At 37.8% G+C, this 16,532-nt stretch overlaps 1 protein-coding gene across 1 annotated transcript; it reads left to right on the top strand.

Annotated features, from left to right (window-relative positions):
- The first annotated feature begins 2,379 nt into the window (after positions 1 to 2,379).
- On the top strand, positions 2,380 to 16,462 carry ccdc167 (coiled-coil domain containing 167). Its single transcript, XM_039748363.1, has 4 exons — positions 2,380 to 2,489; positions 5,591 to 5,685; positions 10,620 to 10,672; positions 15,747 to 16,462. Exons 1-4 carry the CDS (start codon positions 2,448 to 2,450, stop codon positions 15,851 to 15,853), a joined length of 297 nt encoding a protein of 98 aa, XP_039604297.1. The 5' UTR covers positions 2,380 to 2,447; the 3' UTR covers positions 15,854 to 16,462.
- Positions 16,463 to 16,532: the final 70 nt, after the last annotated feature.

Here is a 16,532-nt window from a genome sequence, read left to right as displayed (position 1 = left end):
AAAACAAATCAGAAATGTGCATTTTTTTTCTTAGCATTAAATGCTTCACTTTCCTCTACCAATTTCATTTTAATTAAGGTTTTTGTGTCTGGTGTTTTCTCCCTTAATTGTAACAAAATACTGAAAAATAGCGAGAAGCAGTGCAGGTGCAAATGACACAGTAAGCTGATGGAAGGCTGCTACTTTAGTGGCACTTCACCTATGTTGTAATTAGTAATGGAAATCTTTGTGAAACCTGGTGTGGCTGCATCATTTGCAGTTTTGCAGCATATGGTCCGTGGTAAATCCAGCAATGGAAAACTACTGTGGTGCCCCCTTTCCCTTGATGCCCTAAGCATGTCGTTATTTTGCTTAATGGTTAATCCAGTCATGACCATAAATAGTTTTGGTTGATTTCCTTCTGTGTTTTTATCACTGTATTTTTACACTGTTAACAGTAAACTGTTCTTGCACCCACTTGTCCTGCTGTATCTTCCATCTGATCCTGTTATGGGGCGGTCACTACAATACAGTATACCAATTGCCAACGTGTTAAATATGTTGCTTGAGGCAAGTTTGACACTCGCCTTAGCCGCCAACCCCCACGCTAACAATCCTAATACACACACACACATACACCTGAGATTATCGCTTACTAGGTATGTAACAATACACTTAATTCACATATATTAAATATTTCTATATAGGCTTTAAGATACCGAACAACGGACAAAAATATTATATATTTTACTTTGAACATATATAAAACAAAAAAACTAGCTTAAAACAATAAAACGCAAAAAAGCATTTAAAACCTTCAATGTTTAATGTGAAACTGCATGCAGAACAAAACTTGCCTATTCTGCTCGGATGGCACTGTTGCCTAAACCTCGTCTCGAACTCCGTCCTGCAAGTTCACAGCTGCGGTTCAAACTTCTAAGACGTTTAACATACTTCGGTTACGACTGGACAACTTAAATGGAGTCCAGAAATTAACACAATTTTACAAAATGGCAGCATCATAAAAATAATGAGATGTGCAAGTGTACCAAGTTATACACATGTAAATTCAAGGTTTAAGCATCTCTCCGAGGGACTTACGTTATATCCTGCTTTAAAACTCCGTGAATCCCGACCTCTGCTGTTCACCGCCGTCGTGTTCGACTTTCCTGCGTCAGACTGAAGTGCGCATTGGCTCATCCAATCCTATATATGAACTGACTTCTCAGTAAATTACGTGGAGCCGAAGATTATTCGGGCAGAAAAGCATACTGTCATCATTTTGAACCTAAAAGAAATAAATTGTGCCTTAAGTCAAAACAAAAAGTGATGTTACAAAGGTTTCAGTGAGACACAAAGATGGCTAAGAAAAACACTCAGTTTATTTACAGTTACACACTGCTATCAGATTGAATCATTTGTCCATGGCCAAGAGGAATGCAGTATATTCCTGTATAAAATATTTTGACTAATGTTTGCAGCACACTTAAATAGTTCATCACATCACATTGCATGTGATTGATGGTTGAAGAAACTATACAGTTTCGCATTTAAAAAACGAAAATTTACAAACAGATCAAATAAAAATGTAGAACAACACTTTATTTCCGAAAAAATTCACAATTCCAAGCTTTTGATAAGTCTCTTTATTTAAAATTTGGAAACTTTTCATAATGCCAAATTAAGTTTATTAAAATGTACTTTTAGGAAATGCGCAGTGGAAACGTTTATTTTATGAATAATAACGTGTAAAGAAATCTGTAGTTACTGCAGACTGTTGCAAAAACATGCATTTCTTATTTTACCATTTTACAGTAGTTAAGCTTTACTATAACCGATATAGCAAACTACAGTTTCCAGAACGGTACCTTAAAGTTACCTGTTAGGTTAACAAAAACAAATCGCTCTGAATAGTGTATTTTCCAAATGTTCCCAAATAAATGACATTTATAGTAATTCGTTAACCGATTACATAAAGTTTGCTTTGAATTAATAAAACTTAAAAAAGATTCAAGATACAAATACATTCATTAACCTAAGTAGTGGTGAAAAAAAATGCTTTACTAATAAAAAATGTTATAGTTTAGGATAGTAGTTAAAAAATATCTGTATCCTTGTAATTGGTCTAATCTCTTAAAATGCCTGTTATGTTATCCTGTAACCAAAAGGAAACCAACAGATTACGTTTTTATTTCGTCTGTTTGGATCTCTTAGTTCTGTGCTTCTCTTATCACTAAAAAAATAACCCCGCCTCCCAATAGCGAGCGAGGGTTTAATGAGAGACAAGCATCTCCATCCAATGATTACAGCAGGAAACGGCGTTGCTGTATTGATTGGTGAATAAAGAAATGACGAAACACAGGCGTTAGTAAATTAGACCAATCAAAGATTAGAATGTTTTTTGATCCGCCCCCAAGAAAGCTAACGAGAGTGACGTGTCACAAAAAGAAAGCCGGAGGATCTGCAAGATGGTTAAGAACGTGAAGGAAAAAGTTAGCATTGCTGAAGAGGTAATGAGCACGAATGGCAATGACAAGCGTGGGGACAGTATGGCTGTTCATTTTGTGCGAAAACATCACTATATTTATTGTTTTTTCTAAATGTATATTTTCATCATTCGCCTTTTATATGTGCAAATCTATGCCCTCACATTATTACAGTTTAGTTTTACGCATGTGTAGAAATGATACGTGCACGCGCGAATGTAAGTAGATTGGACATAGTGGGATTTGTGTGCCACTTCCGATCGTTCGTGTGGCTTCAGCGTAGAGGTTTTCGACACCTGCCCTGAGACTCAACCCGTGACTATTTTGGGGAAAGTAGTTTCTGTAAACAATATATACAATCAGTTAACTTGGGAGACTTGAAAAAGGTTCAGTCCCTTCAATCTCTCCTCAAAACTATTACCTCTTAGTAACAGAATCAGCCCAGTGCTCTTCTTTGGACTTTCTCTAGCTCTGGTAGACTCTTTTGTAACATGGAGACCAAAACTAAACCCATTACTCCAGGCGAGGCCTCGCTAGTACATTACATAACCTAAACATAATTTATACTCCACACGTTGTGATAAATAACATAACATTTGATTAGCTTTCTTGACCACTTCTGTACATGATGATAGTGATGAATCCTCTATGACTCCTAAATCCTTCTCATAAAGTATACTTTAACGTTTCAGATCTCCCATTGTGTATTCACATCTGCCCTTTTTACTTCCTCTGTGTAATACTTTACATTTACCGGCAATAAACTTAATCTGCCACAAATCTCCCTAAGCCTGTATGCTTTCCTTTAGCCCTCTGTAATGATTCAACAAATTCTGCATTATCTGGTTTTCCCCTAGACCAGTGATGGTGAACCATTTAGAAACCAAGTGCCCTAACTGCAATCCAAAACCCACTTATTTATCGCAAAGTGCCAACATGGCATTTTAACCTGAATACCACCTAAAACTGAACACCAGCATAACCAAGGAGCTGGTGGTGGATTTTAGGAGGCCCAGGCCCCTCATGGACCCCGTGATCATCAGAGGTGAGTGTGTGCAGAGGGTACAGACCTATAAATACCTTGGAGTGCAGCTGGATGGTAAATTGGACTGAACTGCCAATACTGATGCTCTGTCTGTCTATCTACTGAGCTTTTAGTTTAGAAAAGCCACTCATACATTAACATATTTTGTCTTAAAAGAAAAACATAATAACGGAGCTTTCAATGATACAAACAACTTTTTGTTGAAAGGTAAAAGTTTGCATTCTGTATGCTTTTGAACAATTAATGTGTTTTTTGCTGTTGTATGCATACTGATAATTTGTCTAACCTTGGCTCATACTTTGTAAGTTTGAGAGCAACACATGCAGCACTCAGGTCATCTGTTAGTCTGTTTCTGGTGTCAGATTTGATTTAATTCAAAGCTGAAGACAGCTCTTACAAGCATAAGATGTTCCAAACAAAGTAAGGAAAGCAATCTGAAGTGCCTTCATTGACTTAAGATTATTTGGCAGAGAATTCCACACTTTAAGGATTTCATTTTCATAACTAACTGTGCTGTCCTTTGTCATCACTTCGATCCTCTCAAGTGTTTCACGCAGGTCTTCCCTATTAAGCTCCGCCCCAAAGCTTCCATTATATATTATGGCGTCGTGGATCAGGTGTGGCGATTAGCAACTTCCGGCAATAATTACAGATGCGGACGACTCCTCACCTGTGCGCTTAAGCGAGGACTGCCCGCATCACAAAGCTCCCGGAAACCGTTCCGGCCACTCTACCATAACCCCCTTTAAGCCGTGAGTGCGGCAATTATCTGTTAAAACTGGCCTTTTCAATTTTGAGCTGTGGACCCGCTATACCACATCCCTCCAACCCCACCACGGAATCACAGACTCAAAGGCTGCAGTCCGTGCCGCACCCTCAAGCAGCATGTGTGCTGCCTGCCTTACCCAGACAGGAGAGGAAGGAAGCTCCCATTGGGCTGCTGGGCAGAGGGGCGGGTGATGTGAGAAAAGTCCTCCGTAGCGTGAAGAGGGGAGCGGTGAGGGGAGCAGCCCGGCCCCGCATTCCTCTGGCTTTATAGTAACGAACTCTGTGCTCGGGTGACGGCGCGTGTGCCCACTGAGAGGGCTCTGAGTGCCCCCTTTGGCACGCGTGCCATAGGTTCACCACCACTGCCCTAGACTGTCATAATTTGCAGACTTAACTAGTTTGATTATATTCTTATCCAGATGGTTTGTGTTTATTCACTCACACTAAGTCACTTCAGCCCTGGGTTGAGTTGCGTGTGGGCTTTCATTCCAAACAGTTTCACAAATCACTCTTATTTCTAAGTGTTTAATTTGCTTGCCCTTTTTCTCTTATTTACATTTAGAAAACAAATCAGAAATGTGCATTTTTTTTCTTAGCATTAAATGCTTCACTTTCCTCTACCAATTTCATTTTAATTAAGGTTTTTGTGTCTGGTGTTTTCTCCCTTAATTGTAACAAAATACTGAAAAATAGCGAGAAGCAGTGCAGGTGCAAATGACACAGTAAGCTGATGGAAGGCTGCTACTTTAGTGGCACTTCACCTATGTTGTAATTAGTAAAAAAAAAAAAAAAAAAAGGCGTAAATGAACAGAATGATCAAAAATTCTAAATCTTAAAAAACAAGAAAAATACAAATAATCATCTTCGCCTCCTGTAACGCATACAAGTACTTGCCACTGTCCAATATTAAAAATGTAGGCAACTCATTTCTCAGTTTCCGGATTGACACAAAGAAGTCAAAACCTGGAGTGTTAACAGCATGCTTGTAACAGTTGGAATTCCTTTTGACTACATGTCACTTGAACCCCAGTTTGTGTCTGGGCTGAAATATTTTGTGTGATAAATTTGCATGTTCATTCTGTGACCAAAGAAGATTCCTCTGGAGTTAATCAATGGCTGAATTGCCTGTGTGGCAGTGAATTGACAGCATTCAGTCTAGTGCAGGCATACAGTATGTCTTTACTCTTGTGTTACCAAGTTAGATACTGGCCCTCCACAACTTCATATTTGACTGTGGTTTAAAAAAATGTATGGAAATATTCATAAAGTAGCCAGGAAACTCAAGCATTTTCTTTATATACTTTGTTTGCAGATTGACAATGTGGAGAAGCGTCTTTCTATCTGCAGAAAAAACCTAGAAGGAATGGAGTTCAGACTGCGGAAAGAGGAGCTACTTGAAGATAAAAGGTGAGCCTTCATCACTTCTGCATTCACTAGGCTGACCCACCTTTTAAGTCGACCGACTTTTAAGTTGACCACTTCTTAAGGCAATTCAATATGTAGATCAATTTGATATTTTATACAAACTCATTAATTTGGTTATATTGCATTTGAGCGGTATTACTTTAATACTCGTAGTTTCTGTTATTTTTGTAATGAAATTTTAACTTTTTTTCTATATTGAGGTCACCCTTTTGAACCCCCCTGATATTTACTACGCGGTGAGGCATTTGTACTCCATCAACATTAATTATTTCCAGAGACATAATTTTGTCTATTTTTCCAGCGCATCGTGCACAAAAGGAAGGGAACGATGGGAGCACCAGAACTCTGCTCATATCATGTCGCTTCGTACCGCAAGCTGCAAGTAGTAAGTCAGTGATAAGCGGAATACCACTACGCTTTCCATTCACGGGACGGAAGGACAATCCCGACCGCTTTTATATAGTACTAGCAAAATACCCGCGCTTCGCAGCGGTGAAGTACTGCATTCAAATTTTTATTAAGAAGAAAATGTAAACTTTTTAAACTGTGGGACAATATGCCAATAATTATTTGTTAAGGATCTCTTTGTATACCATGTTGTCAGTTCGGCCCTCCGGTTGTAACATGACCAAGCTGTGCGCCGAGCTTACTCTTGAACATGTAACTTACAGTTGGCCATGTGAACAGTAATCTTGTCTCAGATCTCACAGCTTGGATTGCTGCTGTCATAATCGGTTTGAGTTTCATGGTTTGTTTCAATTACGACAGTATTTGCAGGATTTGTTGTGTTGAAGTGACATTTGGCATCTGTCAAGCGTTGTAAGCACACAACCGGTTTCATCGATAAAATCACATCCAGCTTTTGAGAGTTTAAACATTCATAAACATCAAAGTGTCCACTACTGAAATCGTCACCTGTCAATCTAAGATGTTTAAGAGGCATTGGCGGTTGTCGAAAGGTGTAAAATATTTGACCATTTCGGTATTTTGAAAGCGACAACCGAACTATTCAGCGGCAGCCAACAACTCACATGCAGAACCATAGGTGAAGGGCTTAAGCATTTCACTCTTCTAGTGCTCCTGTGTAGTATAATTATCTCCTGTACCGTCATCAGTCCACACCTTGACCTTGTCCCAGTCATTCAATACATAAGACGGAATGTTCCTCCGGATATCAAGAGTGAGCCTGATATGGCCGTGCAATATGTAACAAAGAGAATGGAAAAGGTAGGTGGTATCTCCGGGCATGAAAACCACTCGATAAGTGACAGTTCTTTGATCGACAGAATTTCTTGAAGATGGGCCCATAAGTAACAAAGACTGTTGAAAAGTTCAATATGGCGGCCGACAGTGGTATCATACTACCGAAATAAGTACGTACATTGGTTTCAGTTAGTGGAGGGAAGCCGCCTACCAAATTTCGTGAAGATGGGGCCATAAATAAGAAAGTTCAACATGGCAGACGTTGTTGACCGTTATGATCGTTACGCGGACAATTTCGAAATGAAACCTGCTTAATTGTTGTAAGTAAGCTGTAAGGAATGAGCCTGCCAAATTTCAGCCTTCTACCTACACGGGAAGTTGGAGAATTAGTGACGTTGGAAAGTTCAATATGGCGGCCGACAATGGCGTCATACCACTGAAATAAGTATGTACATTGGTTTCGGTTAGCACAGGGAAGCCGCCTACCAAATTTCGTGAAGATAGGGCCATGAATAAGAAAGTTCAACATGGTGGATGTTGTTGACCGTTGTGACCGTTACGTGTAGAATTTCGAAATGAAACCTGCTTAACTTTTGTAAGTAAGCTGTAAGGAATGAGCCTGCCAAATTTCAGCCTTCTACTTACATGGGAAGTTGGAGAATTAGTGACGTTGGAAAGTTCAATATGGCGGCCGACAGTGGTGTACCATTGAAATAAGTACGTACATTGGTTTTGGTTAGCGCAGGGAAGCCACCTACCAAATTTCGTGAAGATGGGGTCAGCCTTCTACCTACACGGGAAGTTGGAAAATTAGTTACGTTGGAAAGTTCAATATGGCGGCCGACAGTGGTGTCATACCATCAAAATAATTACGTACATCGGTTTTGGTTAGTGCAGGGAAGCCGCCTACCAAATTTCGTGAAGATAGGGCCATGAATAAGAAAGTTCAATATGGCGGACGTTGTCGACCGTTATGACCGTTACGCGTAGAATTTCGAAATGAAACCTGCTTAACTTTTTTAAGTAAGCTGTAAGGAATGGGCCTGCCAAATTTCAGCCTTCTACCTACACGGGCAGTTGGAGAATTAGTGACGTTTGGAAAATTCAATATGGCGTCTGACAATGGCGTCATACCACCGAAATAAGTACGTACATCGGTTTTGGTTAGTGCAGGGAAGCCGCCTACCAAATTTCGTGAAGATGGGGCCATGAATAAGAAAGTTCAATATGGCGGACGTTGTTGACCGTTACGCGTAGAATTTCGAAATGAAACCTGCTTAACTTTTGTAAGTAAGCTGTAAGGAATGGGCCTGCCAAATTTCAGCCTTCTACCTACACGGGAAGTTGGAGAATTAGTGACGTGTGGAAAATTCAAGATGGCGGTCGACAATGGCGTCATACCACCGAAATAAGTACGTACATCGGTTTAGGTTAGCGCAGGGAAGCCGCCTACCAAATTTCATGAAGATGGGGCCATAAATAAGGAAGTTCAACATGGCGGACGTTGTCGACCGTTATGACCGTTACGTGTAGAATTTCGAAATGAAACCTGCTTAACTTTTGTAAGTAAGCTGTAAGGAATGAGCCTGCCAAATTTCAGCCTTCTACCTACATGGGAACTTGGAGAATTAATGATAAGTGAGTCAGTGAATGAGTGAGTCAGTCAGTGAGTCAGTGAGGGCTTTGCCTTTTATTAGTATAGAAGAAAGAAGAAGAAGAAGATATTGCACAGTCTTGAGTAGAAAATCATCCTTTACCTGGAAAAACGAAACTACAAATCCCATCGTGCATTGCAAAATGGACGGGGCGTGTGTGAAACTCCGTGCTACTCGCAGAGTCTGGAGTAGAAAATCATCTTTTACCTGGAAAAACGAAACTACAAATCCCATCGTGCATTGCAAAATGGCAAAGTGGCCCACCTATGGTTGGTTCATGCTTTGCTGTTCTCCTTCTTCCTCTTTTTCTTCTTGCTCCCATTAGGGGTTGCCACAGAGGATCATCTTGTTCGATATCGTCCTGTCCGCTGAGAAGGAAAGCCCCTTGAGCAGTGTGAGAGGCTGATCGCCGGGGACTGTAGGAGTGATCATTCTGGCTGAACAACTCTGGGAGCCAGAGTAATGTGCACTAAAAGGAGTGTCTTGCCGTAGAACACTGAGAAGGCAGCAGGGGTCGAGGAGGATTGGGAGGTGAGCGCCATGGCCTTTGGGTCCCAAACCCACCCATGTCTGGAGAGGGACCTTTACCGTGGCCATGGGATGGCAGGGAACTGGACCTGCGGAAGGTCAGCTGCTTGTGTCAGCAGGGTGACTCCTCTGCTGCAAGGCCCGTATGGGATAAGCAGAGGTGCCAGCAGTGAGGAAGAAGGCACCAGGTTTTTAGTATCGACAGTTTCCTGCCAATTGATTTTAACCTCGTTTTTAATGAATATTTACTGGGATTATTTTAACCTCCACTTCACCTTTTGGTTTGTGGGGTTATTTATTGAAATATTTTCTGAGCACTGCACTTTTTGAACACTTGTTTTGGACCTGGTTTTTAATAAAAACACTGATCACTTTTACACCATCTCCTTGCTTCATGTGTGTTTTGTCCTTGTCTGTCATCCAGTTACGTTATTGACGGTGTCGGGTTCAAGAGGCTGCCATAACAGAATGGGTAGCCAGGAGCCGACCCGCACTGTCACATTGCTTTTAAATAAAGTCTTTTTAAATAAATTCAAATTATATTCGAATAGCAACATTTAATCCAACAGTCCTGCTTTGCATCAGTGCTACAAGATTAAACCTTCTGTACACTTGTCATGTAGTTTGACATCCCATGTGACACAGTCGGGCCAGTCTGTGACTCACCTCAACAAAATCAGACTGGTTTGATTTTTGTTCAAAGTCCTATGCACTTTATTTCTGTTTATTCAAGAGCTGGCAACCAATAAGCACTCACCTAGAAGTGCAGTGCATATAATGTAGCCATGAGACATAAGGAACACTGGTGTTTTGGACCTTGCAAACATAAGGGAGGCTTTTCTGTCTGATGACTTGTGTTTAAGCATGAAGTCAAAATGGGTAAAAAGGACAGAGATTGTGGCTAAGCCCACTGCTAGGCAGAACATTATTAGATAAAGGGGTGAACTTGCGGTACTTTAGAAATGTGAGACTGTGCTGGAAAGTCATCTTGGAGTCATGTAATCTGACATCCTTAGCAGTTCCCATTCACATGATCGGATATCCTCAAGGTATTGAGGTCAGCAACTGCAGTCATCAGATTTGATATCCCTTCAACTAGAAGTTGTGTAATGGGCTGCCAGCTTTAGAAGTGCAAGGCTTTGTGTTTTGAGTACTTCAAATGTAATTTTTAATATTTTAAGCTTGGCTAATTGAACATGTAAGAAAATGTTTTTATTATTGCAGTTTTGCAGCAGGAGCACAAGGAAGTAATGGAACATTAAATAACCCAAATGATCCTGGAATTTTATTTGCAGATGTCTTGCACTTTATCTGCTGTACATTATAAGCCAACTATAATTACTTAGTGAACAAATTCAAGTTGAAATCTAATTGTTAGTTTGTGGTTAAATTGCAATTTTAGGATTTCCTGTAGTCTTCTACAAATGTTCTAATGTAACTTTTGTGTACTGATAGAAGATTCAATGTATGTATTTGTATGTACTGTACATATACACTAAATGCTTTTTTTTTTCATTTTGTTTAATCTAGGCTGTCACTTGAAGAAGAAAAATCTTTATTATTAGAAAGAATTTCAAAATATGGTACTGTACTTAAGTTTGATACATTTTTCTATTTGCTTTAAAGAAATATTAGGCTCGACCAACTTTGACAGTTTGTAGCAAATCATAGAATATTGTATACTGGGAACCTGGGGGTCCGTAGTAGCTGCAGGTTTTCATTCCAACTAGTTTCATAATTAGAAGACAGACTTAGCAGATAATGAAACTTGGTATTTCATTATATGGTTGGTAGTGCTTTCATTCTTCCAAGGCAAAAATTATACATTCTTTTGTTTTCTGAGAACTTCATCCATGTTTTGCAGTCCTTTCCTTCTCTCTCATTTATTACAAAACATTGTAGTGAAACAGATACTTCATAATGCATATACACAGGTTAAAATGGAAGCACCTTAACTGGGGAGCTGGTAGATTGTTAGTTGCACCTCATTAGGTGATGGCTAGCAAGAAAACATGCAACAATTAAAACCTTAATACAGTAGTTTAAAGTTTAGAGTTCTTAATTGTAAAAAACGAGTTAACTAAAACTAAGCTAAAAATAAAAATTGCTTTATTAGTAAATAAATTAATTCTACTTAAAAATTTGGTTAAGGCAAAAACCTGCAGCAGGCCACCCCTAGAGTATATGGTGCAGTTTGATTTTAATAATTTTTTATTTTAATTCAAAGAGGAAGGTTTTATTAACTGTAAGCTTATGAAAAACACATGGATTTCATTTTATAATATACAGTAGCTATAAATAAATGTGCAAGAAAGAAAATAATGTTTTTTCTTTTAGGTAATCTGATAAGCTACTTTGTAGGCTGATGATCCTTCAGTTTTCATTATCTAGGCACAACAAAATGTAATATTATGTACTTTCCAGTCATCAAAGGTGAACCCCATCAAAAATGACAGGCAAAAACAAAATATATTTCTTCGTTGTTTTAATTGAAGGAAGTTTCTGGTTGATGAGCAGCTTGTTGTGTTCACATACCTTTTTTGAGCTTCTGACTGGTGCCCTTCCTATCAGACCAGACATTGTTTACTCCATTAACCTTTAATTCCCATTAACCCAGAGTCTCTTTTGGGCTTGAAATTCTATATAAATACGTTTAAACCCGAGAAGTGCTAGGATGATTTTTTTTTATTGGGATCCTATATAAAGTGTTAAGCCCATATAATGTTGGGGGCAATATTCAGCTGCCGTCATGTGGATGTAATAACATCATCATACAAAAAAAAAAAATCATGAAGCTGCTGCATGACAGAGGCAAAATGATTGTGATCAGGTGGAAAGACAACAAAAGAAGTCAGCCTGCTAAGTTCAACAAATGTAATGTGTCTGGGGAAACGTAAATGTCATTAAGCCTTGCACTATGGCAGCCTACTTGTACAATATCATGAGACATGTCCATTATGTAGATCAGGTACTGACATTCTACCCCCTCATGCGCAAGCAACTAAAAAAAATAATATAAGAAAAGTGCACAATGAAACACACTTCTCTCCCGACTGCAATGTTGGACTGTGCATTGGTAAATTTCAAAACATATCACATGAAGGACAGAACCTAATTGTGGATTTGTACAGCAGTGGATACTAGGCATACATTAGTTATTTTTGTATTTATGGTGACAAGGCTGTTATTGATCCCTGATTTCATGTTACTTGATCATCCGATTCCATTTTTTTTTTTTGAAAAACATTTTATACTAATCTCCTGCATAACCGGATGCACAGAAGCCTTATGTCCTATATCAAAGTGTATTTTTGTTTTGCGCTTTCCTCTACCATAAACCTATATAATAAATAGGGGAGAAGCAAGACAGATCTTGACGTTTTAGGGTTCTCCGATACCAAAACCATCAATATTTCAATGATGGGTGTATGTGTCACAGGTTCTTGAGGATGGTCTAGAGCTAAAATGGCTGGATGGAAAAATACCAAACTCGAAACTTAAGCCTGTTATGAGATGATGTACAGATTAGTTTTTGAATCAAATTATGCAAGAGTAAGAGGCACTCTAGAGGAACCCTCAAATACCGTATTTCTGCAATTAATTATGAATTCTTCTTGTCAGTTGCTATCGTAATGTCCAATTTTATGATCAGGAAGATCAGCATCAGAGCAGTAAATAATTACTGAAACATTATAGAATAATTCGGGTAACTTGGTTCCTAGGGTGCAAAGCCTACTGACGCTTACATCCGACTTTTTATAATTAAACTATAGACCACAGGTGTTAACTGTTAATTTTGTATTAACAAAATTAAATTCTGTAGGTTTATTGTTCAGTGACGATAAAATACTAAAATAAAATTTCCTTAAAATACACACTTTAACTAATAAAATATGTACAAAAATATTTATCCATAATGCATTTGGCAAGAAAATAAAATGCACCTCATAATTACAAGTTACCATTACAGTAATCCCTCGCTATATCAGCCGACTGCGTGGCTAATTCATTTTGTATTAACAAAATTAAATTCTGTAGGTTTATTGTTCAGTGACGATAAAATACTAAAATAAAATTTCCTTAAAATACATACTTTAACTAATAAAATATGTACAAAAATATTTATCCATAATGCATTTGGCAAGAAAATAAAATGCACCTCATAATTACAAGTTACCATTACAGTAATCCCTCGCTATATCGCGCTTCGACTTTCGTGGCTAATTCATTTTGTATTAACAAAATTAAATTCTGTAGGTTTATTGTTCAGTGACGATAAAATACTAAAATAAAATTTCCTTAAAATACATACTTTAACTAATAAAATATGTACAAAAATATTTATCCATAATGCATTTGGCAAGAAAATAAAATGCACCTCATAATTACAAGTTATCATTACAGTAATCCCTCGCTATATTGCACTTCGACTTTTGTGGTTTCACTCTATCGCGGATTTTAAATGTAAGCATATCTAAATATATACAGTATCATGGATTTTTCGCTGGCTCGTGGATTTCTGCGTACAGTGGGTCTTTTAATTTATGGTACATGCTTCCTCAGTTTGTTTGCCCTATTGGCGGATGGCTTAGAAGCTACACAATCAGAGCATGTATTACATATTAACTAAAACTCCTCAATGATATAAGATATGCTTCCTGCGCGGTGCTCGATTGTTTGCTTGTCTCTGCCTTTCTCTCGCCCTCTCTGACATTCTCTGCGCCTGACGGAGGGGGTGTGAGCAGATGGGCTGTTTGCCTAGAGGATACGGACGCTCCTCTAAAAAATGCCGCTTTATCGCGGTGCTTCGGCATACTTAAAAGCCCAAAAGCACGTATTGATTTTTTGATTGTTTGCTTTTCTGTGGCGCACTCTCTCTCTCTGACATTCTCTGCTCCTGACACGCATTCTTTGAAGTGGAAGATATGTTTGCATTCTTTTAATTGTGAGAAAGAACTGTCATCTCTGTCTTGTCATGGAGCACAGTTTAAACTTTTGACTAAAGGGTGTTATTTCATGTCTAGGGGGCTCTAATAATGTTAATAGTGTGGGAAAGTTTATAAGGGCTTAAAGTATATAAAAATAACCATACAAACATATGGTTTCTACTTCGTGGATTTTCATCTATCGCGGGGGGTTCTGGAACGTAACCCCCACGATCGAGGAGGGATTACTGTATTGCTTGCCTAACCATGAAATGTCTGTCTTAAAATCTAGAAAAAATGGGCAGACCTTCAGAATGTGAATTATGAGACAGCTGTCGCTTCAAAATGGCCAAGATGAAGATAATTCAGAAGAGTTGGAGCCACATAGTTGTACAAGCATTTGCCACTGTTGTAAAGAGTGTGGAATGTAAGCTAATGTGATTAAGCAGGGTGCTCTGGAGCAAATTTCATACTCAAAAATGACACCAATATAGCACAGTAAAGGGTAAAGAAAGGCGTTCCAGAACCCCCGCGATCTAGGAGGGATTACTGTATTTAGTTTTTTTTTTCTGTAATGTACCTATCTAAAGCAAGGCTTACTTAAAAAAAAAAAAATCACCATTTCTCTAACAACAAATAAATAAATATTCATATTCTTACATTTTCCATTAATTGGCATTAGAAGTGTATCAACTAGACATTCATAATTCTTGCAGTATAATTATAAAATATGGATTATCAGTTTAATTATGTAGTACTTGTTTCTTACCAAAGCTTACAACTGCATGACACACAGTAACAAATAATAAACAGTACAGATCTTTTTAAAAAGCCAATTGTTTACTAAGTAGCAATTTCAAATTCATCTTTATCTTTTCTTTTTGCAATTAAAAATCTAAGCTACTGCATTTTAAACGTGCTTGCTGTCAAAGCTGAAATGACATCCGTTTTAATTAAAAAGACAAAATAAAAAGATGTGAATTCATTAAAGTAGTGCCATTTTTCTAAATTAAAGTAGTGCCATTTTTCTAAATGCACAGGACAACCACTCTGATTCTGTTTTCTCAGTTTACTGCTCCACTTTCTTTAATGTAAATGCTAAGCTCTCAGCTAAAACAAGCCGTGATTTGCTGCTTTGTTTAAGCTGTAGCAAAAGACAGGCACTGGAGGAACATAAAGAAGCACAACACTAAATTACCGTAAAGTTTAGAAAAGAAGTTTTTTTTTTGTGAAAATCAGCCAGTTTAGTAATAGTAACATATTGTCTGCTTTCACTCATCTGCAAGTACAGTAAGGTATTCTCCTTTGAGGTCAGCATAAATGCATTGTTTCATTTGTTCTTCTTTGCTGTCCTCATTATAATACTTTAATGTTTCACTTTTTAATGGTGTCTTCAGTCTGCGGTAAGAAATACCAGTAAAGCACAGAGGTAGCCATAGAGACATAAGACAATGAAATGTACATCCAGATTTGAAAGCATTACATTTACAGGAACTCAAAACTAAATGTTTTTCTTAATCTATTAATATAACAAATTTTTGGTTCTGTCAGCCAATGAAGGGGGAAAAGTGATTTTTTTCTATTACATAAAGCACCTATTCCTATATAAAGAGAATATAAAAATAATACAATAGAAGCATCAGAATATTTGAAGTTTGTATGAACTGGAATTTGGTTTCACACAGAAGTTTATTAATTTTTTTGCCTTCTTTTTTTTTTTCCTCCGTTTCAGAGCATCAACTACGTTGCCTCCGAGGAGAAAATAGAAGAAATATGCTGCTGTCGGTTGCAATTTTAACTTTATTTGTACTTTTATATAGCTTCTGGATTAATTCATGATGTGTGGCCAGATAATCTGCTTCTAGTTTCTGAAGTGACTTATTTTGGATATGTTAAAGTGGCACAAAGTACAGCAACAATTGTGAAAAGAAATCTGAAAGTATGTTTTGTTGCAAAAATCACTTAATCTACAGTATACAATTCTTATTAGTATGATGTAAACCTTGCATAAATTTGTTACTATTAACATGACTGTGCACATCATTCTGTGCCAATGTAGCTTTCCAGAAGAGCGCTGGGAATGGCAATTCTCTCTTCAAGGGCAGTCACATCCTATAACAAGCCTGTATTGCATTCTTGTTTGAAATGAAAAGAAGATCATGAGATAAAACGCACAATATGTCACCTTTTATGTACCTACAGTATGCTGTACTATTTTAGGAAAGTTATGTAAACTTTTTCACAAATATAAATGTTGAGACAATGTAAATGAACAAAACTGTATATTTTGTTGCAAATTATTTCCATGTAATTAATGCTTCTAACCTTACTTTGTTCTTTTTACCAAGTGTCTGGTGTGGCCATTTTTTAGTTGCTGGCTATTTCCCCTGGTAAACTGCTCATTGCCAGTTACGTGTGCAAAAGTTAATAAAAACAAAATTCAAATTATTGTTGTTGCTGTTGCTCTGCACACTTTCTCTTCTGTTATTCTGATTGAATTCTTTGACTTCTAAGACAA

This window comes from Polypterus senegalus, chromosome 3 (assembly GCF_016835505.1).
Source record: "Polypterus senegalus isolate Bchr_013 chromosome 3, ASM1683550v1, whole genome shotgun sequence".
Lineage (NCBI taxonomy): Eukaryota > Metazoa > Chordata > Cladistia > Polypteriformes > Polypteridae > Polypterus > Polypterus senegalus.
Note: the sequence above shows the minus strand (reverse complement) of the source record. Positions and strands in the feature narration are given on the sequence as shown.